Source organism: Penicillium manginii (assembly GCF_028828005.1).
Source record: "Penicillium manginii strain IBT 31320 chromosome Unknown utg000006l:1.0-4164085.0:1.0-4166146.0, whole genome shotgun sequence".
Taxonomy (NCBI): Eukaryota; Fungi; Ascomycota; class Eurotiomycetes; order Eurotiales; family Aspergillaceae; genus Penicillium; species Penicillium manginii.
The window spans coordinates 831,833-855,933 of NW_026643107.1; the positions used below are offsets into that span (position 1 = coordinate 831,833).

Below are 24,101 nucleotides of genomic sequence, written 5' to 3' on the forward strand. Positions count from 1 at the left end.
TGGTGTTGGTGATGATGATATGGGGTGATGGGAAGAACCGTGGGCCTGAACCAAGGTTCCTGTGGTTCATCAGATTCAGGATTGTATAGAAAGGTACTCCGTAGTCCGTACACGATACTCTGGAGACTACTCCGTAAGGTACTCCATACTAGCCAAACAGTCGGTGTATGAGATCGACGAGGGGCGAGACTGCAGGAGGGGGAAGCTAGTCAAAGTAAAGGGGGGCTAGTCGAATAGTCCCGCCGTTTCGATTTCCTCTGTCCCTTTTTCTTTGTCTTCCTCAACTATATGGTGCTGGATCACCTCAAGGTATGTTCTTTCTATTCTTCAACTTGCCCTCGTGCTGTGCTGCTCCAGTGTCTGCGTGTCTCGTCTGCGTCTGCGTGTCTGTGTGGACCTCCCTAAGCTAATCCTCTTCCTCCCCCATAGAAATGAAGCTGGCCTTACATATCCCCTCAACCGTCCTATCATTTTCTTCCCGAGTCTAATTGACCCGTGTCGGCGATCCTTTTGCTCCCCTCCACCCTCTCCCCATTCTCCCCATCTCTGAACCCCGTGTGTCGCATTATGGAGAATTCCGAACCCCCCCCCCCGGCGCCGCATGCCCCCAATCACGACTCCATGGTTACTGTCGCCCTCTCTGATAATCAATCGAGCTCCGAACACACTCAACCAGAGTGGCGCAACCTGGATATTCCTTCAACTCCGGTGAACAATACTCACGAAGGCGAGTCATTCGGTCCGATGGCGCTTCAGGATGCCGCAAGGACAACCCCGGTGCCCATCTCCGAGCCTTCGACCCCAACGGCAACGAGAGATAAGGATGTCGAGGAGGAGATCGATAACGAGGTCGACTGGACAAATCTAGAGAAGACCGAAGAGAAGGAACCGCGAGGAGAAGGTTCAGATGATGTAGGTGACAAGAAGAAGTTTGCCATCTCGAAGGAACGGGGGCCTTTACTTGACCAGGCGCTGACATTCTTCCCCCTTCCCTACACAGTCAACGGCTCTCCTACTCGCTCGCCTCGAACAAGAAAACAATGCTCTAGCCACGAACCCTAAATCCGGCCTGTCCAACAATGTCCCCCAATCACCCCGACACCAGCGGCAATCTCGCTCGCAGTCGCTCATTCAGATCAAACGGTTGATCAAAGACCCGGCGCGATCAGAACTGCGCTATTCACAGCTCTCCCCGCCACCGATGACAGAGCTGGAATTCTGGGCGGCGCTGGTGGCAGATTACCCACAAACGGCTCAGCGATTGCCGACTTTGACCTCGAATAAGATTCAGGGGGGTGTCCCGCCACCACTTCGAGGGGTTGTGTGGCCCAGTTTGGCTGGAGCCCGCGATCCCACGTTGATTGATGAGTTCCAACGACTTTCCGGTGAAAGTAGCCCTTACGATGGGCTGATCGGAAAGGATATTGGCCGCAGCTTTCCCAATGTTGAAATGTTCCGGGACCCAAATGGTGAAGGCCAGCAAATGTTAGCCCGAGTACTGAGATGTTTCAGTCTTTATGATGCCAAGATTGGATATTGTCAAGGCCTTGGTTTCGTTGTTGGTCCTTTGCTCATGCACATGTCGGATGCTGAGGCTTTTTGTGTGCTTGTCCGGTAAGAAGATGCTGTGATACCCTCCACTGCCTCCAGGTGGATCCCATTGTTTCATGCTAATGCTTTCCTTTCCAGATTGATGGACCATTACAACCTTCGAACATGCTATTTACCCGATCTTTCGGGTCTGCATCTCCATGTGTACCAATTCCAAAATCTCCTGGCACGACACCGTCCAGCTCTATTTGATCACTTGGAGTCATTAAATGTCGAACCGATCTATGTCTCCCAGTGGTTCCTTTCATTTTTCGCAGTCGCCTGTCCATTGCCAATGCTCCTTCGAATTTACGATGTAATTTTCTTGGAAGGAGCCTGTGAGACTTTAATGCGGGTTGCTCTTTCCCTCATGCAGCGCAACGAAAAGCGAATTTTGGCGTGCAGCGAATTCGAAGACGTCATGCAACTTCTTCTGTCGCGGAGTCTTTGGGATACGTGAGTTTCTCTCTCTTTCTTTCCTCGACGTGTCTCCTCTCTTCTACACACTCGTCACCACTCGTGTACACGCGTATACTAACAATGTTTATACTAGCTACGCGTTTAACGCCGATGACCTGGTCAATGACTTTGTTTCTCTAACTTCACTCGTCACCAAGGAGAGCCTCCAGGCTTTGGAAGCTAGTTACAACCAATCCCAGGGTGTTCCAACTGGCATCTCTTTCCCCCAAATGCAAGCCACGGCATCTCGTTTCCTGGGTCGCCTCTGGGCTGGATCCGGATCTCATAACTCGATGAAATCGCTCAACCCCAACTCGAGCCCCTCGCGGCCTGTCAGTACAATCCGTCGATCCACGTCGAAACAAAGCATGACTTCCACGCTCAATTCGGTTGAAACAACGTCCGACGCGAGCACCGCCCCAACAGAGTTGTCCACTACCACGGTAGGCACGGATAAAACACGCGTCAAGTCCAACATGTCTGCTCAGCACAAGGATCGCGACCTCCACACACAGATTGAGGATCTTCTAATGGCCCTGAGCGATCTTCAACGCCAGCACGCCGATCTCACACGCGATCTGCAACAAGAAAGAGAGGAACGAGAGGAGGACAACGCCTTATCCAAAGAAATGCTCAGCTACCTCCGAGAACTGCCGAATGAAAACCAACCCGAAGAGCTGATGTCCAAAGCCCAAGTCCGCTTCTCATCCGAAGAGCCGAAACAAACGTCCATCACCCAAACAAAGCACCAGCTCCACGATGACATGACCCGATGGAAATCAATGCATGAGGTAGAAGCTAGTCGTTGCTTGGATCTCACACGACGAATGGACGACTTCGAACAGGAGAATTCATCATTGAAAGATCAGCTCCGCGAGGCTCGCGGTCGGATCCAGGATGGCTATCGCGATCGACAGCGACTGGAGCGAATGAACCAGGAACTTCGATCTCTCAAGACACCGAGTCTCAAGACATTCAATGCAGAATCATCAACACCCCCCGAGTCAACCACCTCTCCAACCGAATCCAACGAGACCGCCTCACCAAACGGTCTCCGACAACTGAGGCTCGTGCGAACAAACTCCCAAAAGAGCCCAACAACCTTCAACAAGCGCTCCAGCAGCCTAGGTCTCCAAAGCGTGTTAGCAACAGAGAACCACAAACCCGCCGCGGAAGAAACCCTCCTCCTAGAACTCGTCAACGCCAAGACCGCCGAAGCCGTCGCCAAACAAGAACTCGAAGAAGTCAAATGCAAAATGGATGCCCTGCGAAAGATGATCAGCGCACCTCATTCCAATTCGGCCGCGAATCTCGAAAATCGGCATTCTTTCATCGGCCGCTCGCCTTCGCGAGCAAGTATGACCAAAGCTTCCACTGAACCAATCAAGACGCCCGGAACCTCGAGTAATGTCGGTGCTGGTGGTGGAGGGTTCTTTAGTGGGTGGGGTCGACGGGCTGCGACGAGCAACGAATCTCCTTCATGAATCTGAATGCGAATGTGAACGCGAACGCAAATGCGAATGCGAATTTGATTGAGTCTGTTTAAGCGCTATTTCTTTGTAACATTACCCCCTTTTTGAGGCGGACTCGCTTTTTCGTCTCAGCTGTGAAATATGTTTTGTTTTGGGCGGTTGTGTCAATATCTTTCTTACTATGATTATCAATACTGTCTGCTTGCTGTTCATGATGATTCGATATTTGAGCTTCAAATCTCGAACTTGATTACAATAATTCTGTCTTGTCTTCTTGACCAATGTATTATGTACCAGAACATTCAACCCAGTGAAATTGAAATTGAGATCTTATTTCCTTGGAACATTTCATATCAAAACCTAAATCCCGATCTAACAATCGCGACATCCCCATTCCTCGGACAAAGAAGGGTCCCAAGTTGATCTAGCACAACAAGACTCAAAGAATCCGGAGACAACCAATCCTTTGGCAAAAAGAAATTCCTCCGACAAGCTTTTTCATCACCCTCTATATCCCATGTACATAACCAGTACTGATGATCCAGAAAGACCAAATGTCCTTGGAAGATTCCAATGAGCCGGCTCACGATCTCAGATAATTTGGATAAACTTCTCCTTCGAAGACCCAGTGAGCTTGACTCTTCACGGAGGTCGATCATTTCTAATTTGCGAGACGAGGTCTGCGAGTTTCCGTCGCTGATGAAGCCGTGCTGTGAGATGTACTCTAGAATTATGTAGCGGTCTTTGCTCTGGAAGACTCGCTCGAGTGTGCCTGAAGATGACGGGGATACCCTTAAGCTTGAAAGATCCAGAGTGTCTTGAATGGGATTGCCAAGCGGTGGATTAATGACTTCAAGGGTACTCCAGCTACAGATGGATTGCTTCTCACCCTGGATGCAGATCAGCAGAGCCGGGTCTTGCGGGTGTTGCATCCATCTTCTATAGCCCGCATCGGGATGTTCCACCTGGAAGAGCTTTTCCTTTTTCTTGGTACTCCAGACCCGGCAAAGATTTCCACTGGAGATGAGGAGGAACTCTTCCGACTGACTGAATAGCAATTGGGTCACTGTAGACCCGAATCGCTGATCGAACAAGGGATAAACAGCCCATTTCTTTGGAGCTCGGGATGTTGGTTTCTCAAGTCTTTTAGCCATGACACGGCCGGAATCATCGACAGAGGCGATGAACTTGAGAGAAGAAGACCATGCGATTTCCACGACGCAGACGCTTGTCGAGTGTCCGTAAAGCTTTCGGTGCCTCTGCGCTGTTTCAAGGTCGAAAACTACTACGCTCCCGTCTTCTTTTCCTATACAGTAGTACTTTGAACGTGGGCCACACACTAGAGCTGTGACTTGGATCCGGTTGTTATTGTCGAAGGAAATGACTGGGTCAGAATATAGGGTGTCGTGAGTACTCTGATCTTCTCGACTGGCATCATCAGAGCGTATCAGTGCATCTGGCTCCCAGACATTACACAATGTTCCGCGCAGATCGTAGAATCGTTGAGCATCAGGTGCCCAAGCAAGGTCTCTCACAAACTCATCACACTTGACCTGATAGATGAGGCGGAACTGCTCCGTCGACCAGACGCTCAAAGTGCCATTATTATCAGTAGTCAAGAGAAGATTACCGTCATTACTGACGACCATTTCTCTCGCCGCAAGATGCGAATGCTCCGTCTGCGTATCGTCGTCGAAATTCCAGTCCAGAAGTGTAGTATCCTGGTACAGGATCAAGATATTCGAGGATTCGGGCTGCCAGAGCACCACTTCTGGCGCACTCCATGCGTCCTCCTCGTTCTTCCACAGTTCCACATTCCGAACACAACGACGCGGGGATTCCCGATGGCGACTGATTCTCCATATAAAAACCGGCCGACCACGCTGAGCGATGGCGACTCGTTTGCCGTCCGGACTAAACACCATAAACCGCGGACAGCCATATTCTGCCTCAGACAAATCATCGTGAGCATAGAAACACCATTCCTCACTCTCGGTATCGAGATCAATGCACCGGATCGTAAAGTCATCATAAGCAACTTGCAATTTCGTGTCATTACACGTAAACGCCAGGGCCATCAATCTCCCTTGACTAGACTTGGGAATCCGATGTATCTCTCGACCTGTAGTAATATCCCACACCCGAATAGTGCGAATCCCCGCCGACGCAACGAGACTCTTATTCTCACTGGCTTTGATGACAGTTATCCACTCACCATGATGCAAGCGTCTCGCCTCACTGCAAGTCTCCGCATACCAAACAACAAGAGTCCCACTACCCCCAATCAACGTAACAAAATAATTATCCTTGCAAACGATCTTGGAAGCAGTTTCGTCTCCGCCCATAGCTAGTCTCGCAAGACAGTCACTCCAGCTCTCAGACGAAATCCCAATCACAGACACTGTGCTCAAAGCAGTATGTTTAAACGTCTGACTCATAATCGACTTCGCCGGACAAAACGGAATAACATATTTATATACCGAAGACGGACTCTCATACAGATACGATCCAAACCGGCCAACAATGCGAATGAAATCCGTCGCCCAGTGGTGCAAGTCCGTATCACGGGCCGCTTTGAGCTGGAAACTCGTCGGAGGCACTTCGTTGCGATGGTGTGTGACTTTTTTCGCGTACGCTTTGAGATATTGCGCGGACTGGGTGATTAGTTGGAGCTTGCCGGCTACGGCTGCCGCATTCATCCAGATAAGCGTGTATTTTTCGAGAAAGTCGCAGATTAGGCTTGGTAGGTCGTCGTCCGAGTCTGCTGGGGCGCCGCTGACGTGGTAAGCCCAGTAGGACGTTGCGTAGAGCATGAAGGGTTCTTTGAGGAAGAATTCTGATCGGTGGGGGTTTGTCGAGTCTGAGGTGTTTGGTTCGCGCGTGTCAGCGAGCTTTGATCTCCATTTGGTGTCTGAGAGGAAGTGCATGCAAGTTATGGCGATTCGCTTGTGGCCGATGCGGCTGTCGATTTTGATTCTTGATGCCTCATGATGATGATCCTTGGTGAGGAGGAATTGGCGGGCTGTTTGGTGGATGAGGGTTAATTTTGAATTTTTGATAACGACGAAGTTGCCGCAGATTTGCGTGATTGTTGTTTTGAGGTCGAGAAATGCGCCGAATTCTGGATATAGGGCGACGGATAATTCTTCGATATCGAGGGGTCGGAACGAACAAGATGCCCATGTGAGAATTTCTGTCGCCATTTTTTTGAGTCGGGGAGGTTGTTCGGAGATTATGTCGGCCATTCTCTCGTACATTCTTTCCATTCCTTCTGGTAGGTCTGTTAGAGCTCGCTCGATATCAGGTTTGGTGTGCCAGTTGTCTTTGAGTCTGGCTAGGGCTAGTTCGACCCAGAGGAAACTTCCGGAAGATTTGGAAAGAACGCTTTCGATGACGGTTTCTTGTTCTTGATTGGCTGGTATTGAATGGCGGACTGTTGCTTCTACAACTAGTTTGATGTCGTTGGCCGTGTCTGTCGGTTGCATGTCTTGATAGTAGACGGGACATTCAACGCCGTTGAGAACAGCTGATATGTCTTTCGTAAGCCGGCTGACGAGAAAGACCTTGATTGGAGTCACAGTGCTTATTTTGGTAATCAGCGATATGAGTGTCGGGGAACTTTCGCCTTCGTCAAGTCCATCGAGCACCCAGAAGAGCGGCTCTTCCAGTCTGACTCTGAATAAGAGGCCTTCAAATACCTTAGCCCAGATCAAGTTGTATTTCTGCGATCCAAAATAGATGCCAGTCTGCTGGTGTAGATCCAGAAGCATGCCGTGGAAGATCTGAGATTTACTGGCAATTTGAAATGCGAGTGAACGAAGGAAGAATGAGACGGTGCGAGTATCATGCTGACCCACTTGAAAGAAGTGGTAATGGCAGGTTCCAACCACATCCTCCTGACTCAAATAGTCAATTATAAAACTGGAAAGGGTTGTTTTCCCGGCGGCCGGCAGGCCTGTGAGCCAGAAAATGGACAACTGGTCATCGGTTCCATCGAGCCATTGCCGGAATTCCTTTTTCTGAAGTATCCAGCGACACGTTCCAGGATAAATTCTCTGACGGGAGTTTTCAAGCTCAACGCCGATATATTTGAGACCGGTAATTTCCTCGAGACTGGCTTCTGGTGACGAACTCGCCGCCGATTTTGGTGACCATGGCGCAGAAAATCCTGTGTGAACATTTTTAGCCTTCCAAGGTTTCTGTTTTTAAGCGCGAACATAGTGTGTTCAAAACATACGTAATTCTTTGATATTATTCACCAATCTCCTCAGTACGTTTCTGACATCGCCATAGTTTCGGTCGTCAGGATTAGGGAATTTCGTCAACCCGTGATGGTCCGCCAACAGAGGTGCCGATGTCTCTGTGGGGTATCCAAGGACCGCGGAATCTTTGTCGACAACCTAGAGGTGAAAAGACAGTATGAGTTAGTACGTGCTTTCAATAAATTAATTCGAAGAAAAGATACCATTGCCTTCACCCCAGGCCCAAGCGTTGTTTTCAATGTTTCGTGAAAGGAAACCAATGCCAAATCGCCACACACGTGTCGAAATTGTTCGTTAATATCCGCCAAAGAAGTCGATCCCTTCTCTAGCTCACTTACAAACACCTTTGTTGAAGTATTTGGTGATGTCCGAAGGATGTTGTTGAGAATGCCGGCCAGATTGGATCCTCGATGCGGCGTTCCGAGAAAGACGATTCCATAGGTTTGAGACATGACACTGGAAAACTGGTCGTCTGTTTTCCCAACAATATAGGCCTAAATAATCTACTGTCAGCTTGATACACCTCAAATCCGCTAGAAAGAAGGATTTCAACCTTTTTCACAACAAGGCCGCCCAAAGAGTGAACCACAAATATCATTGGACGCTGGATTTTGTTAGAGCTCAGATAATTGCTTTTATTTCGGGCTTATGACTAGACCATCACACGAATATCATACCTCACCTAGTAACTTGCTGTCTTCGCTTCTAGGATCATGATACATTTTTATTTTGAACAGCAAGTCCTTCGCAAAGTCAAGCAGGCTCAGCGTGGGTGATTGCTGAACAAACGATGCACTATACCCAAACGTGAACACCCTGGTGTTTGAAAGCCCAGGCTCAGAAGCTAGCCATGGAGGCCAGAACTTCTCCACATCTCGATTATATGACCATGTTTTCAGAGAAGATCCACCAAGTCCATGGACGAAGATAAGGTCTGCATATGGCTTTTCGGATTCATATATGAGTGTTAAGCCGAGTGGATCCGACGAAGAAGAAGCTCTGCTGACAGTTCGGCGAGTAAGTTGGGACCCAATCGATAATACTGAGGAGTGTCTGCGAACAGATGGTTCAGGTAGGGCTCCCTCTATCCGTGACGGAACATCCGAGGAAGCTTCTTCGTCAATTTTCGAAAAACGGACAGGTTCTGAGGCTCTCCGAGGGTCAGCAGAATGACCATCGGAGACACCAGAAACATCGAAGCTCGACGCCAGTAAATCGGGCTGATCAGTGTCCTGGTCTTGGTCCGATCGGTTGCGCCCGAGAATTTTCGGTAGCTTGTATCGAGAGTCGGACTTCCCCATGATTCGAACGAGTCAAAATGAGGAATAATTTAGGTTAGCAAGTATCCGCATGCCATAGAGTTGACTAGAATAGTAAGGGAACCCCACGGGTGAGAAGTTGGTTGCACATGATTTTTGGTTACTTTCAGCCTCAAATTGGCAAATATACATGGTCACATCAATTTGAGTATCAAAGTGTCTTTCTTTTTTACATATTCGTCATCATACTTGTCAGCGTGCCCCGCAGTTTGTAATTCCACGCAGGACAGAAACAAAACAGGGTTGTTGAGCCACCCCTCTTGTTTGAAACCCGCACAGACAGCTTAGTGTTGTTGGTGCCATTCCTTTAAGCCTCTACATCATCTCTGGACGGGAGCACTCATAGCCCACCCAATGGGCCTTCCAAATGTCATATGCCGGGAATTTCATGAGCCAACCATACGCGGTGGCGCCTGTAGATGTCGTATCTATCACACAGCCGCCTCAACCCCATTGTCTGATTTTTACCAAGTAATAATAGTATTGGTCCGTCACAATGATAAGCTGCGTATCTTGATCTCAATGAACAGTTTATGCATCAAAGTCGCCGGATAAAGCTGAACTTGCTTATTTTTGACACTTGGGCCGCTTCGGATACATTAGCCATAAGCTTGATACTGAACTCCGTGTGCATTTGAACACGAGCAGGTGCGTCTCCTAACTAACTGTCAGCAGACTTTGTATCTTCCGACAGTTCCTCGTATGACCTAGTGGTATTAAGACGGTTGGTAATGCAACATGTAAAATACGTCGAAAACCAAGGCTTGAATGGTTTCCAGACTAAATATTGGAAACCTCCATTGACCTTGAGCCCCGCCCGTTATAATCCGCAAAGAAATCGCTCATTATTCAAGCTCATCTTATGCAGAACACTGATAAAGAACAGGAAAATGTCAACTGATCACCCGCATGTTAATCGTCGAATTGATATTCCCCCAGATGAGGCCATCAAACCTCCTCTTACTTTTGGGGAATTCCCTCTAGATGAGGCAGTGCTAGAGAGTAAGAATATCCAGAATTTCAAAAAAAAACTCGAATTGTAATGATTGATGATAACATATGGTTAGAGCTCCCGATTCCCGGAACGCGAGTCATCTCCTCCAAGACCTACGGCATGTCACTGTGGGGTCGTTGTTGCAAAATTCTCGCAGAGCTTCCCGATAAAACAACGATATTGTATTTTCTAAAGGTGAGATAATACTCGGTAGTGGCACTTGGTCTAGAAAATGTACCTTTCTGATAATTTTGGGAGTACCAAGGTGGCGAAGGGTCCGAATGCTCCCATGATGTGCGAGGGCGAGTTCGAGTCCCTGAATGCCATGAACCAGGCCTTATCGTCAATTGCACCAAAGGCTTTGGCGTGGGGTAAGTATAAAAATGAAGATACATATTTTATGATGGCCGAATTTCGTGAGATCGGACAGCAGCCGCCCGATCCTATCAAATTTACTTCCCGACTAGCGAAGATGCACGAAGTATCGGTCTCGCCAACTGGCCGATTCGGATTTCATACGACCACCTGTCATGGTTTTATACCCCAGGCCACAAATATGTGGGAAGATTCTTGGGCAGTTCTATACCAAAAACAGCTGGCTCACATGCTAGCTATAGATTTGGAGAAAAATGGACCCTGGGCGGAATTTGAGCAATTGTCCGATTTGACGCTAAAAAAAGTCATTCCGCGGCTTCTGAATCCTCTGCAAAGCGAGGGCCGCAGCATCAAGCCGTGTCTTCTCCACGGAGACTGCTGGGATGAAAATACAGCGACAGATATGGAGAACGGCGAGCCGTTTGTGTTTGATGCTGGATCGTTTTATGGCCATAATGAGTATGATATTGGAAACTGGAGAGCACCACGTCATCGACTGAGTAGCAAAGTCTATGTTCGTAATTACAAACGTCATTTCGCAGTTTCGGAGCCAGGTAAGTTATTTATTCCTCGACTGGATGAAACGGAATATCAGATTCCCATGGCATAAGCCACTAACGTTGATAAAGAGGATGATTGGGATGGAAGAAACCTTCTCTACTCCCTTAGGTTTAATGTTGGAGCAGCAATTCTCATTCCTGGATGTAATCAGCGCGAGGTGTATGTTTGCGAAATAATCCACACCATAACCAACCCCAGAAAGCTACTAATATTATTACAAATAGTGTTTTCGAGGGCATGAAGGAACTCTGTCGCACCTACTGCTTAGATGACTATCGCAAGGTTATGCAAGGTGCTGACCAGGATGCATCGGATGAGTTAGGAGAAAAAGATGAGGAAGAAGAGGAAGAAGAGGCAGAAGATGAAGAGGAAGAGGAGGAGGAACAGGAGAAAGGACACGCAAGGAACCGAACTTGATAAATAGAGTAGAACGTAAAGGGTCTACCTATTTCCCATCTGTCTGATAAAGATGCTTGAATTTTGCCAATATATCAAGGATGTCAATGAAGAGTAAATTCTCGAGACGACGTTTTACTGGTAACAAAGAACATTCTTAAATAATCGCAAGCAATGGCAGGGCGGCTAAATCACCCTCCAACTATCCTATAAAGCTGCAGACCTAGATTTCTTTCACGGCTCCTCTATCTCTTCGTTGAAATTATCAAACCCAAGATATTCCCTTGTTTGAAGGTTCCGAATCCCCAATTCTCCGCGCTCTCCCATGAGGTTATCGAGAGTGTTAAAGTCATTCTCGGAAATTTGGAATAAAACATCGAAGTTCTCTGCAATGCGCTTCGGGTTGTTCGTTTTGGGGATAACAGATATACCACGGCAGATGGTATGGCAGAGCATCAACTGCGCTGGCGTTTTGTGGTATTTCCGAGATATTTCAATGATCTTCCATGGTCAGTTAGTTCCCCTCATAGCTGCACTGGTCAAGGTGAATGGTGAACTTACTGTTGGATCTTCAAGGGGCCCAGGACCTTGCCGACCGGTGATTGCCGGGATGAGTGCCCCCCCCAAGCGGGCAATGCGCAGTAACGTGAATCCCCTTAGACTGACAAAACTCGACAAGACCTTTTTGGGGAAAATATGTGTGGATCTCGACTTGGTTGACGGCAGGGTATATTTTTGCTGTTTTGAGTAGTCGCTCCAATTTTGGACTAGAAAAGTTAGAGACACCTATGTATGTTAGCTTTCACATTCATAATAATTGGAATTGAGTCGTACCTATGAGTCTTGTTTTTCTAGTGTCGACAAGCTTCTCCATCGCCGCCCAAGTAGAACCATAGGCTCGAGAAAGTGGTATGTCGACAACGGGCTTAAAATCAATTTAGAAAGTGCTAAGATTGACAGAAAGAAATTGGACGGAGATTCGATATTGACCTTTCCATCTGAAGTTCGTTGAGTACCGTAGCCCTCGGTTGATTTATATGCATATGGGAAATGCATAAGGTATAAATCAACTAATTTAATGTTAGAGCATTGACGCTGCTTGAGTTGCGCTTCCGTCTCACAACTTACCATAGTCAAGATTCAAGTTTTTCAAACTCATACTCATATTTATCGCAACATCCTCAGGCTTATGGAAGCAATTATGACTTTTATTGAGCGTGTCAATTGAATTCAGAGGTCTTGTCCTATGGGAGATATCGAAAGGGGTAACTTACAGCTTCGTAACAATGAAGAGCTCTTCCCTTGATATCCCACTTTCACGAATCGCTTCCCCAACTTCCCTCTCAACAGACCCCCATTCATAAGCGAAAGCGGCGTCAATGTGGCGACATCCTAGCCTCAAAGCCTGCAATACCGAGTCTTTGACGGAGCCAGCAGGGTAAACTTTTGGGTCTGCCTGAAATGTACCTAGACCACGAGATGGGACTCGAATGTCTGTATTTGCGAGTGAGAAGGATTCTGAGGGTAGCATTGCGGCTACAATTCTCAAAGGTTGTTTATTTTGTGTCTAGAGCTCACACTGCGAAGTTGTGCGTCGGATTTATCTTGGCACCCGAATATAAGTGGGCGTCTGGGGCGGGGAAGATTATTTCGTTAAGCCGAAAAGGAAGGTGAACGGAAAGGCGGATATGTGTGCTAGCCCCAATTTCGCTGATATCTATGCAATAGACCGAAAGAGATCCATCATGCCATAGGCTGCCCAGGTGGTTTTGTGTTTCACCCGGGCAACATGGCTTTTTGGCCACTTATGCACTTGCATATCTACTCCGTACGTGGGTCAAAGCTATTGGCCAGAACGTCAAGGGTATGTTTTGATACAACGCAGATGAAAACCTGGTAGAATTACGTATCAGAACAGTCCATGTATTTAAATGGTGTGCGATTGCTGACTTCTCACTTTTCTCTACTCGGTTTCCTGCGCAGAGGATGGCCGCGCGGAAAGAAGTATAACGAATGTTTATAGGTAAAATCTTAATCATAAGGTCACAAAGAATTTTATTTGTTGATAATGAATGCATCGGTGTCGCTGTAAAGCAGTATAAAATAATTGAGAGATAAGTACATAAGCATCCAGCCTGGCCGGATATGGAAGACCTAGGAATGCTAACTATGCCCTGGGCAGGTTCGTCAGATATGCCAACTGCCACCGGAGATAGTCGAAAACTAAGTGGTATTTTGAAATCTAGGGGAGTATCAATAAAAGTTAAGATTTGAAACAGGCTCTCTTCTCTTTCGAAAAATGAGGATATTGGCGTGAGTAAGGCACACATAGACAAATGCCAGCGAAAACGACCTCCATAATCAAGCAGCCCATTTATACTCAGGCACACTGAAATCATCAGCGTGAGCAGAGGCGCCCCCAAAGAGCTTGTGCATCAACTTTGGAAGATTATTCCAGCAGATGAAAGCGAATATATTGTTTCGGAGCCAAATTCCCCAGGCAGTTTGGGGCCCCATGATTGCAGGCACTAACGGTGGGACCTTTTGCATCTCATCGATCAGTGGTTGCATTTGCTGTTCATAACATTTCAACCCGGCTGCCAAATCGTGGGGATGTTTTCCTATTTCTCCAGCCAGAACATAAGCACCCGCGAGGGCAAGACTGGTTCCCGTGCCGATAGGACCGGAGGCATAGCCAGCGTCGCCAACCGTGACGAATCTGCCTCTATGTAGTGTCGGCAGTTTGACTTGAATCATCTCGCTCCCGTATAAGTCATCGCTTTCTATCATGTTCCGGATGATTTCTTCAGATTTCCAGCCAGCTCCTTTGAAATACTGCGCCACATACTGCTTTAATGCCTCGGGACCAAGTTTGTTGGCTTCACGGAAGGCTTGGACGGCGTCGGGTCCATTTTTGGGGTTGATGCCAATAATCGCGGCACGATTGATGCCAGTGCGGTCGGGTCCGATGGCGAAGAATCGCCCACCGGGGGCACTATGTGCTTGGGCAATTTGACTTCCGTTCAGAAGATCTTCCTGGGTGGTGAAATACACCACCCATGAGTTCATCGGTGAGATATGGTCTCTGACATCACAGCCAAGACCTATAGCACGAGTTCTCGACGTGGCACCGTCACAAGCGACAACAAGATCGAATTCCGAAGTCGGAAGCCCGTTCATGAATTCGACTCTTGCCGGTCCATCATCTTGCTCCTGCTGGATCGATGCAACTTGCTCGCCGAAGATATACTTGACATTTGGGTGATTCTTAGTCAAGTCGAAAAGAATCCTCGAAAGGTCGCCCCGGAGGACCTCGTATTCAGAGACTAGCGACTGTTGTTCAGAGTCTCCAGTAGGCTTTATGGTGCCGTATGGTGGGCCATTTTCGCGCACAAGGCTGATACCTCCGACCGGCACAAGGTTGGCTCGTACAGCGTCTTCCATCCCAGGTATTTTTCGCATTACGGATACACCGATTGTGCGAATGTCGACATTCTGACCACCGGGTCGCAATTCTGGAAATCGTTCGATGACTGTGACTTTCGCGCCAATCTTGGCGAACCAGTAAGCTGCTGATGGACCGGCAATGGATGCCCCCACGACGAGAATCTTCAAATTGGACATGATAAAAATGTTTCTGGACGATATGATCGTATGAATTCAATCAGTTTATATACTGACTGGCGGACAAGTTCAACCCGAGGAGGTAAGATTGTTGATTGGTCAAGTCCTCGGTATCGGGCATTAGCTCGGCCGGAAAGTACCCGAGCTCTAAGCCAATAACAGCGAGGTATTCAACCTAGACTTTGATGGTCTTGGATGATTTTGTCCCAGGCAACCCAGTCATCAACATCAAACTCAAAATCGGTGCTCGTTGAAAAGCCCATGATTTTGGCTTCCACTGATGGAGTCTCTGATGTGTCACCCTGGCATTGAATGTGTCGTGTCCCCCTTTTATCTTGTAAATGCCGAAGAGTCCGGATGAATTCTGGTTCTGCAGCGACAATATCTGACTGGGAGGAATTCCAGGCCTTGAGAGTCAGTCTTCGAAGTCCTACATATAAAGCTTCTCTGCCATCAAAAAGCTCTTCATGGTTTTTGTACAGCTCCGCAACGCTGTTCCAGGTAGTTTCTGTCTCTTCAATAGTGAGCAAGTCGCGGCTTTTTGATAAAACTGTAAGGATAAAGATGAATGCCTCTCGTGTGCCCCACAAAAAGAAAGGTCGGATGTGCCATTGGAACTTGCTGATTCCGTTATGAGCATGGACAGCTGCATCGATACTCAGCGTTTTCTGTGCAAGATTAAATGCTTCCTTCCTCTCTCTGTCCGTAGCGCCTGGTTCCCTGATCCGAGGAAGTCGGACCCTGAGCCTCATAGCGGTCAGCCCTGACCGAGCAAGCCCAACCGTGAGGAAATGCAGTGGATCGACTATGTCGCAGTATCGTATAAATCTCTGTTCCACCTCGTTTTCTGCGGCGCTAATAAGCCTTTCTGCCTCATGGTAGTCCGAAAACCCCCAGGGCGCAGCGCCGTTGATTGGATGCCCTGCCCGACTCAAGTTCTTCCCAAGATATGCGCGTGACAAACAAAAGATCATATCCGTGGCGCCTTTTTGCTCGATTGGAGGGTCGTTCATTCCAGGCCAGATCTGGTCATCATTGATATTAAGGGGAGGCTGAGTATCCCAGGAAACAGGCAACCCCATGAAATCGGTACCAACAGATGAGCCTGCCCTAAAGTCCAGCGGGAATACTTGACAGAAAAGCCGCCGTCGCATTTCAACCTCAAAAGGAGGTAGCCCGAGTTTCTCTCCGTCCTGGTGAATCCCAATTCGTTGCCCTATGCGGGATGCGATACCGGTCAAGATCCAGTATGTATGCGGGTCATATGAATAGCGGGCGGGCAGTAGGAATAGGAAGAACGCCTGGAGGACCGTCAATTCAGTTGTTTTTAAGAAAGATGCGTTCACAAGGGCTTGTCTCGCAGCATGGTGGTATTGCTCAATTATTGCTTTGCGATTCTCTCCAAGGTGAATTGCACAGTCTTCCTCTGTCATAGAAAATACTGCGGCATGGTAAACTGCAAACAACAGACATTCCTCGATTTTTGAGACTGTTTCAGGGTATTGTGACGCCCGGTCCACGATCTGAGTTGTTGACGGAGTGTGTAGGACTTTGCAAATAGGCTCCACGTTCTCAACATATTTTTTCCACAGCACCATGGCATTGGAATGGGTTGGGTGGTATTGAGTAAGAGCTTGATGTGTCAGGCCTCCAAGAAGCGTACCGGTTAATAGATCCGAGTACGAGAGGGGAATCCTCGACACACCAGAGTTTCTGCGAGCCACTTCATCTTCTTCGTCATCGTCGGAAATTTGGTGGATCTCATCATCTGGGAGAGTGTACCAGGTGTGACTATCGACGTATTGCGATTTGCCTCCAACAGTCAGGAGTTTACCCGTTTTTGAGGTCCCGGGTTGGTGGCTAGGGTGGACAAGCCGAGTTGTTTCGCAGGGTGTGTGTCCATTAGAGGCTGGGATCTCAGCATCCAAAAGTCCATTCTCTTGAAGTATGCGCTCATATCGAGCGAGCTTTTCCAACACCTCATCGCTGACCTTTCTTTTTCGTGATTGCGGCTGGGCTGATGTCTGATAAAGACACTCGAACCTGCCCTTGCGACATCTGGAGCAAATGGGCGCCACCTTGTCGCATTTGACTTTGCGTCTGGCGCATGTCTGACAAGCCTGTGGCATTGGGGACAAGGAAGGGTTTCCATAACCCAAGCCCCGCGCACCATTTGCTGTGGGAGCTGGGGCAATAGGTCTTAGTCTATTGTTGGTTTGGCATCCAATATCAGCCATCGAAGTAGCTCACAAAGGAGAAGAATGGCTTGTTGCTGTTGTTACCCCCCGAATGGGCTTAGGATGTGAGGTTATCTTGCGGCTCTTGGCACAAAATAGTTAGTTGCCCTGAATCAGGCGATGACTAAGCATGTTTTCACATGATTCCTTTTAGGCCACACACAAGTTACCATCATTAACGCTCAGTTACAACCTATTGTCACTGACTCGAGAACGTTCGGGCTGCCCGAGAAACTTCCAGAGCTACTCCCTCTACGAAAAATAGGAAAGACAGGCATTTGGAAATGCATCCAATGAGGAGAAACGACGCTTGAAAAAAGAGAGTGAAGCTGAGGAACAACAGGAGCTGCAGTTCATGTTCAAACATGGGCAGCCATGGGAGGAAGATCGGGGTGAAAAAACCTGGGGTATGCGATTTATAAGAATCCTGAATGGAAGGCAGAGGATCCTGATCGGTGGGAGTCGTATGAGCGAAAATCAGACAAGGCAAGCCACATGGCTTTTGGTACGATTGCCTGCACTATTGCACTTCAATCGGAATACTCTATTGAATGTTTAGATTGGCCTGCTGAAACACCCACTGAAGACGACAAATTCCCCGTCATCCGGGGAGAACTAAGGAAGCAATTCATTTATCTCCGATCGTTCCCCCCTAAGAAGGAAGCACGGTTCCTCAACGGCGACTTGTCAGAGGGAATTATTGACACCATACCTGAAGGTCTTACGGTGAGAACTCTGCAGAATGTGTTTCTATACGTAGATGGTAATTCTGCAGCGTCTATCCAGGAGAACCGTTTGGCGGATGGCTTCTGGATCTGGGCTATCGATCCGGACTACGTGGAAGATACTGAAACTCAAAGTTCCAGCGGATACAAAGGTTACCTACGTGTTCGCCTGCAGCGGTTTGTTAACAATTTTTACGTCGCTCGGCGTCGGCATGCCGATGAGGTCTCTTTGGAAGACTGGTGGAAGGCGGCGCAGAAGGATCCGCACAATGGATCTTTTGTTTCATTGGAAGATGAGGAGATAGATATCTGCGCAGGATTCAACCTGGGAAGTTGCAATTGCTGTTCGATCCCAAAACCCGCTGAGAGTGACCTGCCCGGCACCCCCATAGTTAATTAAACCCACGCCACTCAATGTGTAGATAACCTCGGGTCATTCCTCCCATGATAATCTATCCATCATCCCCCTCAAGTAGGTAATTTGATTGCACTCATGCAATGTTGATAGAAATAACAAACTGCATGTGGTGTCAACCAAGGATCCAATCAAATACGACGGGGGAGACGGCAGCTCCACCCTCCCTTCTCCAAGCGGGGTCAAGAACAAGAAGATGTTCAGATCTGCTGATCGTGGGGGGGGGGGGGTTTATCACAACAGTGTTTCAAATAGCGGGGCTGTGAAGGCAAATAAATTCGTCTCCATGACTTTTGCTCTGGTTCAAGTTCTACGTTTCATTATTCATTCTTCAAAATGGGTTCAACTGCTATACTCACCGAGAATGATGTGACTATCACAGGCTTCGAAGTCATTGATTTGAGATTTCCTACCAGTCTAGACGGGGTCGGCTCAGATGCGATGCATGTGGGAACAAACGGTTCGCACCCTTACATCCGATTGATGACCAACCAGGGTGATTTGATCGGTGAAGGAATTGTAAGTTGTAGCAATCATCTCTTTACCAAATCTTTGCTCATATTCTTGTCATCTCTAGGCATTCAGCAATGGAAGAGGGAGTGAATTGATTTGTATGACACTTGAAATATTCGCCAAAAGAGTTGTTGGGAAGTCTATGCACGTCTTGACCCGGAACATGGGCAAAACGTGGAGATATATGGTATCTGATTCGCAATACCGATGGGTTGGACCTGAAAAGAGCATTACCCATCTTGCCGTGGCAGGCGTTTTGAATGCAGTTTGGGACCTTTGGGGTAAAATACTTGCCAAACCAGTGTGGAAAATTGTTTGTGATATGGAACCTGAAGAAATTGTGAATTGTATCGACTTCCGATATATCACTGACGTGATTACGCCGGAAGAAAGTATCGAGCTTTTAAAGGGGACACAAAAAGACAGAGATTCTCGCTTGAAGGAGGCATTGGAGAACACAGCTGTTCCTGCTTACACTACATCCGCTGGCTGGCTAGCATTCTCGGGAGACAAAATGCGGAAAGTGTTGAAGGAAACCATTGAAGCCGGATATGGCACTTTCAAATTCAAGGTCGGAACCAACATTCAGTCGGATAGAGAAAGACTTTCAGCTGTCAGAGATGTACTAGGGTACGACAATGGTTACCAAATTATGATTGACGCGAATCAAGTTTGGAGTGTGCCAGAGGCCATTGAGTATATGAAGCAGCTGGTCGAATTTAAACCCGTCTTTATCGAGGAGCCCACGAACCCCGATGATGTACTTGGCCATGCGACAATTCGAAAGGCACTCAAACCCTACGGAGTTGGTGTTGCTACAGGTGAAGCGGCCCAAAACCGCGTTACATTCAAGCAGCTTCTTCAAGCAGAAGCCACAGATGTTTGTCAAATTGATGCAGTACGCCTTGGTAGTGTCAATGAGTGTTTGGTATGTTGCAGCAAATCTGATATTTCTTCAAAGAATTTATTTCCAGAAAAGGAAATACTAACTCGATGGAAAATAGGCGGTTATGATTATGGCGCTGAAGTATAATGTCCCATGTGTTCCTCACAATGGAGCAATGGGGCTAACAGAATTGACCTCTCATTTGAGCACCATTGACTATGTGACAATTAGTGGGCGAAAGTCCATGCTTGAGTTTGCTGACAGTCATCGCGAAAGCTTGCGCCATCCTTCAAAAATCGAAAATGCACACTATGTTACCCCCCCTTGAGCCGGGATACTCGACAGGCTATACCAAGGAAGCTTTGAAAAAGTACACATACCCAACAGGAAGCTTCTGGATGAGTGATATTGGGTTGAAAATCATTGATCAACCTACTGGTGGAGAGCTATAGCTCAAAGCAAACTCTGGCATCCCCCACGACATAATCCGAGAGCTATGTTGAGACATAGACTTGAGTAAAGAAACACACATATATTAAAAAATCAAGTCTCAAGTAGTTATTTGACAATAAAATATAAAGCTAGGATTTGTTGAGGAGAACAACTTGGCTTATCAAATCCCTCACGGTATTTTCAAAAGAACGATATGTGAAACCGAGCTCCTTGGAAGCGGTTTCTCCATCCACCCCACAGCTTAAATCGATAGCCTGATTCTCCTGGGTCACCCCGTCCTTTAGGTCTGGAAATGCGCTTGATATAATTTGTGCAGCAATCCCGTAAGAAAATCTTTCAGGGGAGGCTGGGATATATCGTTTCCCATCTACATTGGCCGAAGTGAGGGCTTCCACATGAGCTGTTGCGAGGTCACGGACATCGATCCAAAACGGCACTCGAGAGACAGGAAGGGGTTTGACACCACTTGCGACCTTCCATAGCATCGCGTTGGACTCATTTAGCTTGCTCACACGGTCGACGGGGTGTACCACAGGGCCAAATGTCATAGGAGGACACAGAGCGACGATATCGAAATCAGGACTACGTTCCTGAATGTATCTCCAAGCTTCAAGTTCCGCAAACTTTTTGGAGCCCCTATACGCAACAACTGCACTTGTGGCAGGATCAATAGACTCTTCATAAGTGAGAGGATTCCAATCAGCACCGGTATAAGTAAAATATGGCCCTTTGCGATCAATATCGAGGACGGAAGCAAAAGAAGAAGTAATGACTATGCGTTGAATTTGAGGGTTCGTTCTCGCAGCCTCTAGAATCGCAATGGCACCATTGATCGCAGGAATAATAAGCTCTCGCTCATTGTTGATTGTATCATAAGTGAATGGCTATCGATGAATGCAGTCAGCGGCTTGTTCAAGAAAAGAAATAGCCAAGAAGAGGGGTTGTCAATTTACGCTGGCAGTGTGGATAATTCCATCTATCCCTTCAATCGCAGCCACCAAGCCCTCCGGGTTTCGAGTTTCGAAATCACCAATCTGAACGAATTCAAGTAAATGCGAAAATTGTGGACGGGCTTTTATCATGAGGTCGGCCTTTTCTAGCGACCGGGTTGCTCCTCGCACTCGAATTCCGCGTGAGAGCAAAGCATCGACAATATGGGCACCGATGAAGCCTGTTGCGCCCGTGACCAAAACGAATCTCGACATTCTGCTCTATTGGTTGAAAAAATCCGTCGCTGAAAATGTGCGAGAGTTCGAGTCGAAGATTATAATTTCATACCGAGCCGTCTACACGCGCCGAGTGGCTCCTGAGCGGGGATTGCTGCCGCCTATCCCCGTGTGGAGATATGGGGTTACCCCACGGATTTCTCCCATTTCTTGTCTCCACAAGCGGAGAACTAGCCGTTCTGCCCAGATTGCTGCTCGAAAGCCTTCAGCTGACCATTCGACCTTGAGCTCCAAGATCCGAGCCATAAAAGCAGTCGTTGCGCACGATTGAAACTTGAACGACTCCCAGCATTCCTGAAGGCGGCTGAAAAAGGCATCGCGTCGTCCAGAATCTTCACATTCCTGAGATTTTCTGTCAATTGCCAATGAAATTTGTCAGATCACCTGGATTCCGAGACTTATTACTGATAGCCTCAAATACCCTAGACATTAGGACTGGGAGGGTGAACTCGTTCAACCATTGTCACCTGGAATGAGATAGCCTCTCTTTGACAAACGTTTCAAACATCATAAGGTGTTGGGAAAAGAAGCAAACTTGATTAGAAGCAACCATGGGTATGCTTAATTTGTCAGAGGTTTTGCGTGGAACGTGGCTCATTACGGCCATTACCGTCGTAAATGCTTGGTGAGTTAATTAGCTGAATTTTTATCGGAGACTAGTACTAATGATCTGGCGCAAATTTGAAGCTCTATGGCTTGGTTTGGGTATGACCAAGGTGTTTTTTCTGGAGTTCTCATATCTGCAGGTGAGAAATATTCACAAGCTGTATATGTTGCTTCGGTAAGCCAGAGTCTAAATTCTCAACAGATTTCAAAAAGCACTTTCCTGAAACGAATGATTCGAATATATCTGGAATAACTTCAAGTTGCTTCTCGGTAAGCCTTTTTTTAAGCCGATAAGCATTGCTATTCTGACAAATTTTTGCAGCTTGGTGCATTTTTCGGTGCCATATTTGCATTTGCTCTAGGAGACCGATTTGGTCGGAAAAAAGCAATAATTATTGGTCTGACATGCAATACCATTGGGGCCGTTCTTCAAGTTGTTTCTTGGAGTTTGAGTCAAATGATTGTTGGACGCATAATCAACGGATTCGGTATGGGACTGACATCATCAACCTGCCCAGTCTACCAGGCCGAGTGTTCGAAGCCTCATGCACGGGGAAAGCTGGTTGTTGTCGGATCCTTGTCAAACACTGCTGCATTCTGTCTTGCAAATTGGATGAACTTTGGTCTCTACTTTCAAGGGGAAGCTCTGCAGTGGAGATTTCCTTTAGGATTTCAGCTCATCTTCCCCGTGATAGTCTCTTTAACCATGCTCTTTGTTCCCGAGTCCCCTAGATGGCTACTGCTGAAGGATAGGCATGAAGAGGCTCTTCACACACTTGCACGCCTAGAAGGCCCGACAAAGTCCATCGACGACATTGATGTCAAAGCACAATTTCTATCAATAAAGTCTGCACTGGAGATGGAAAGAAGAGAGCGGGCACCTTTCATGGATATTCTTACCGGTCGGGACAAAATGAAGAATCTACGACGACTACTTCTATCATGCGGTACACAATTCATGCAGCAATTCAGCGGGGTAAATGCGCTCGGCTACTATCTTCCGACATTATTGGTACAGAGTGTGGGGCTTGGAGAACAAGAAAGCCGTCTCTTAACAGCCATCAATGGAACGACCTATCTCTGCGCTGCATTTTGCTGCCTAATTGTAATTGATCTTTTCGGTCGTCGAAAGTTAGTTTTTGAAGATGGTAAATGTGTCTTGAAAATAATATTGACTGATGTCTTCCAGATTAATGTTATACGGGTCGGTGGGCATGGGCTCCTGCTATTTCGTTGCCGCCATGTGTTTGAAAGCCGGAGAGGGTAACCCTATGAAGAAACAGTTGGTATGTCTAGAGATATTTGATGACCAGCCCTATTCACGCTGAGAAAATAATAGATGGGCCAGGTCACCACCGCCATGTTTTTCTTATATTATTTCATCTATGGCACAAGCTTTGCGAAAGTTCCATGGGTGTACAACTCAGAGGTCAACTCACTCGGCTGGCGCACTAAGGGTGCAGCAGCAGCCACAGGGACAAACTGGATTTGCGGCTTTATTGTAACACAGTTTACAAGTATTGGGGTTAAGAACCTACACTGGCGTTTCTACTTGAGTAAGTTCGAAGTTGCTCTCCCATTACGAAAATGCTAATACAAGCAGTTTTTGCTGTCATCTCCTGGTCCTTTTTCCCTATTGTCTTTTTATTTTATCCAGAAACTTCACGTCGTACGTTGGAGGATATGGACGAAATATTTATTCAGAATCCATCGTTGATAGTATGTGGAAATCGACAGCTCACACAGCGAGCGAGACCGGAGGAGTTTGCCGAGGCAGAGAGGCAGAGAATAGCGGGTGAAGTCGAGAATGGAAAAGATGGCTTTTCGATTTCGACAACTACCCATCATGAACGGGTATGAATAGCTCGAACGTAGTAAGAATCAAAACACGGAGAGTTAAGTGAGCTTGAGATCTAGTTTCTATATGAAAAATGCTCAACGAGATACAACATAGTACGCTCTTGTGTGGTAAATTTACCTGAGAAACA

The 24,101-nt window shown here is 47.3% G+C and overlaps 10 protein-coding genes across 10 annotated transcripts; 5 read left to right on the top strand and 5 right to left on the bottom strand.

Moving 5' to 3' along the window:
- Nucleotides 1–567: 567 nt before the first annotated feature.
- Nucleotides 568–3,533, top strand: N7533_008663 (putative GTPase activating protein (Evi5); the record flags this gene model as incomplete). The annotated part of the gene is made up of 4 exons (XM_057105313.1): nucleotides 568–912; nucleotides 1,001–1,614; nucleotides 1,690–2,046; nucleotides 2,144–3,533. 4 exons carry the CDS (start codon nucleotides 568–570, stop codon nucleotides 3,531–3,533), a joined length of 2,706 nt encoding a protein of 901 aa, XP_056956762.1.
- A 341-nt stretch (nucleotides 3,534–3,874) lies between these two features.
- On the bottom strand, nucleotides 3,875–9,084 carry N7533_008664 (NACHT and WD domain protein; the record flags this gene model as incomplete). Its single annotated transcript, XM_057105314.1, has 5 exons — nucleotides 3,875–7,689; nucleotides 7,759–7,921; nucleotides 8,122–8,239; nucleotides 8,305–8,387; nucleotides 8,461–9,084. The coding sequence occupies 5 exons, from the start codon at nucleotides 9,082–9,084 to the stop codon at nucleotides 3,875–3,877; spliced, it is 4,803 nt and encodes a 1,600-aa protein (XP_056956763.1).
- Nucleotides 9,085–9,992: 908 nt separating this feature from the next.
- N7533_008665 (uncharacterized protein) lies at nucleotides 9,993–11,449 on the top strand (the record flags this gene model as incomplete). The annotated part of the gene is made up of 5 exons (XM_057105315.1): nucleotides 9,993–10,104; nucleotides 10,170–10,291; nucleotides 10,362–11,025; nucleotides 11,101–11,191; nucleotides 11,257–11,449. The coding sequence occupies 5 exons, from the start codon at nucleotides 9,993–9,995 to the stop codon at nucleotides 11,447–11,449; spliced, it is 1,182 nt and encodes a 393-aa protein (XP_056956764.1).
- A 213-nt stretch (nucleotides 11,450–11,662) lies between these two features.
- Nucleotides 11,663–12,959, bottom strand: N7533_008666 (aldo/keto reductase family protein; the record flags this gene model as incomplete). Its single annotated transcript, XM_057105316.1, has 6 exons — nucleotides 11,663–11,929; nucleotides 11,990–12,195; nucleotides 12,263–12,353; nucleotides 12,419–12,498; nucleotides 12,557–12,633; nucleotides 12,703–12,959. 6 exons carry the CDS (start codon nucleotides 12,957–12,959, stop codon nucleotides 11,663–11,665), a joined length of 978 nt encoding a protein of 325 aa, XP_056956765.1.
- Nucleotides 12,960–13,789: 830 nt separating this feature from the next.
- N7533_008667 (uncharacterized protein) lies at nucleotides 13,790–15,052 on the bottom strand (the record flags this gene model as incomplete). The annotated part of the gene is made up of 1 exon (XM_057105317.1): nucleotides 13,790–15,052. One exon carries the CDS (start codon nucleotides 15,050–15,052, stop codon nucleotides 13,790–13,792), a length of 1,263 nt encoding a protein of 420 aa, XP_056956766.1.
- Nucleotides 15,053–15,222: 170 nt separating this feature from the next.
- N7533_008668 (putative C6 transcription factor) lies at nucleotides 15,223–17,289 on the bottom strand (the record flags this gene model as incomplete). Its single annotated transcript, XM_057105318.1, has 1 exon — nucleotides 15,223–17,289. One exon carries the CDS (start codon nucleotides 17,287–17,289, stop codon nucleotides 15,223–15,225), a length of 2,067 nt encoding a protein of 688 aa, XP_056956767.1.
- A 495-nt stretch (nucleotides 17,290–17,784) lies between these two features.
- N7533_008669 (uncharacterized protein) lies at nucleotides 17,785–18,414 on the top strand (the record flags this gene model as incomplete). The annotated part of the gene is made up of 1 exon (XM_057105319.1): nucleotides 17,785–18,414. One exon carries the CDS (start codon nucleotides 17,785–17,787, stop codon nucleotides 18,412–18,414), a length of 630 nt encoding a protein of 209 aa, XP_056956768.1.
- A 351-nt stretch (nucleotides 18,415–18,765) lies between these two features.
- N7533_008670 (uncharacterized protein) lies at nucleotides 18,766–20,280 on the top strand (the record flags this gene model as incomplete). Its single annotated transcript, XM_057105320.1, is given in 4 exon segments — nucleotides 18,766–18,948; nucleotides 19,007–19,870; nucleotides 19,947–20,141; nucleotides 20,158–20,280. 4 exon segments carry the CDS (start codon nucleotides 18,766–18,768, stop codon nucleotides 20,278–20,280), a joined length of 1,365 nt encoding a protein of 454 aa, XP_056956769.1.
- Nucleotides 20,281–20,409: 129 nt separating this feature from the next.
- N7533_008671 (uncharacterized protein) lies at nucleotides 20,410–21,486 on the bottom strand (the record flags this gene model as incomplete). The annotated part of the gene is made up of 2 exons (XM_057105321.1): nucleotides 20,410–21,165; nucleotides 21,235–21,486. The coding sequence occupies 2 exons, from the start codon at nucleotides 21,484–21,486 to the stop codon at nucleotides 20,410–20,412; spliced, it is 1,008 nt and encodes a 335-aa protein (XP_056956770.1).
- Nucleotides 21,487–22,570: 1,084 nt separating this feature from the next.
- Nucleotides 22,571–23,707, top strand: N7533_008672 (Major facilitator superfamily domain general substrate transporter; the record flags this gene model as incomplete). Its single annotated transcript, XM_057105322.1, has 3 exons — nucleotides 22,571–23,244; nucleotides 23,303–23,399; nucleotides 23,453–23,707. 3 exons carry the CDS (start codon nucleotides 22,571–22,573, stop codon nucleotides 23,705–23,707), a joined length of 1,026 nt encoding a protein of 341 aa, XP_056956771.1.
- Between the last annotated feature and the right edge of the window lie 394 nt (nucleotides 23,708–24,101).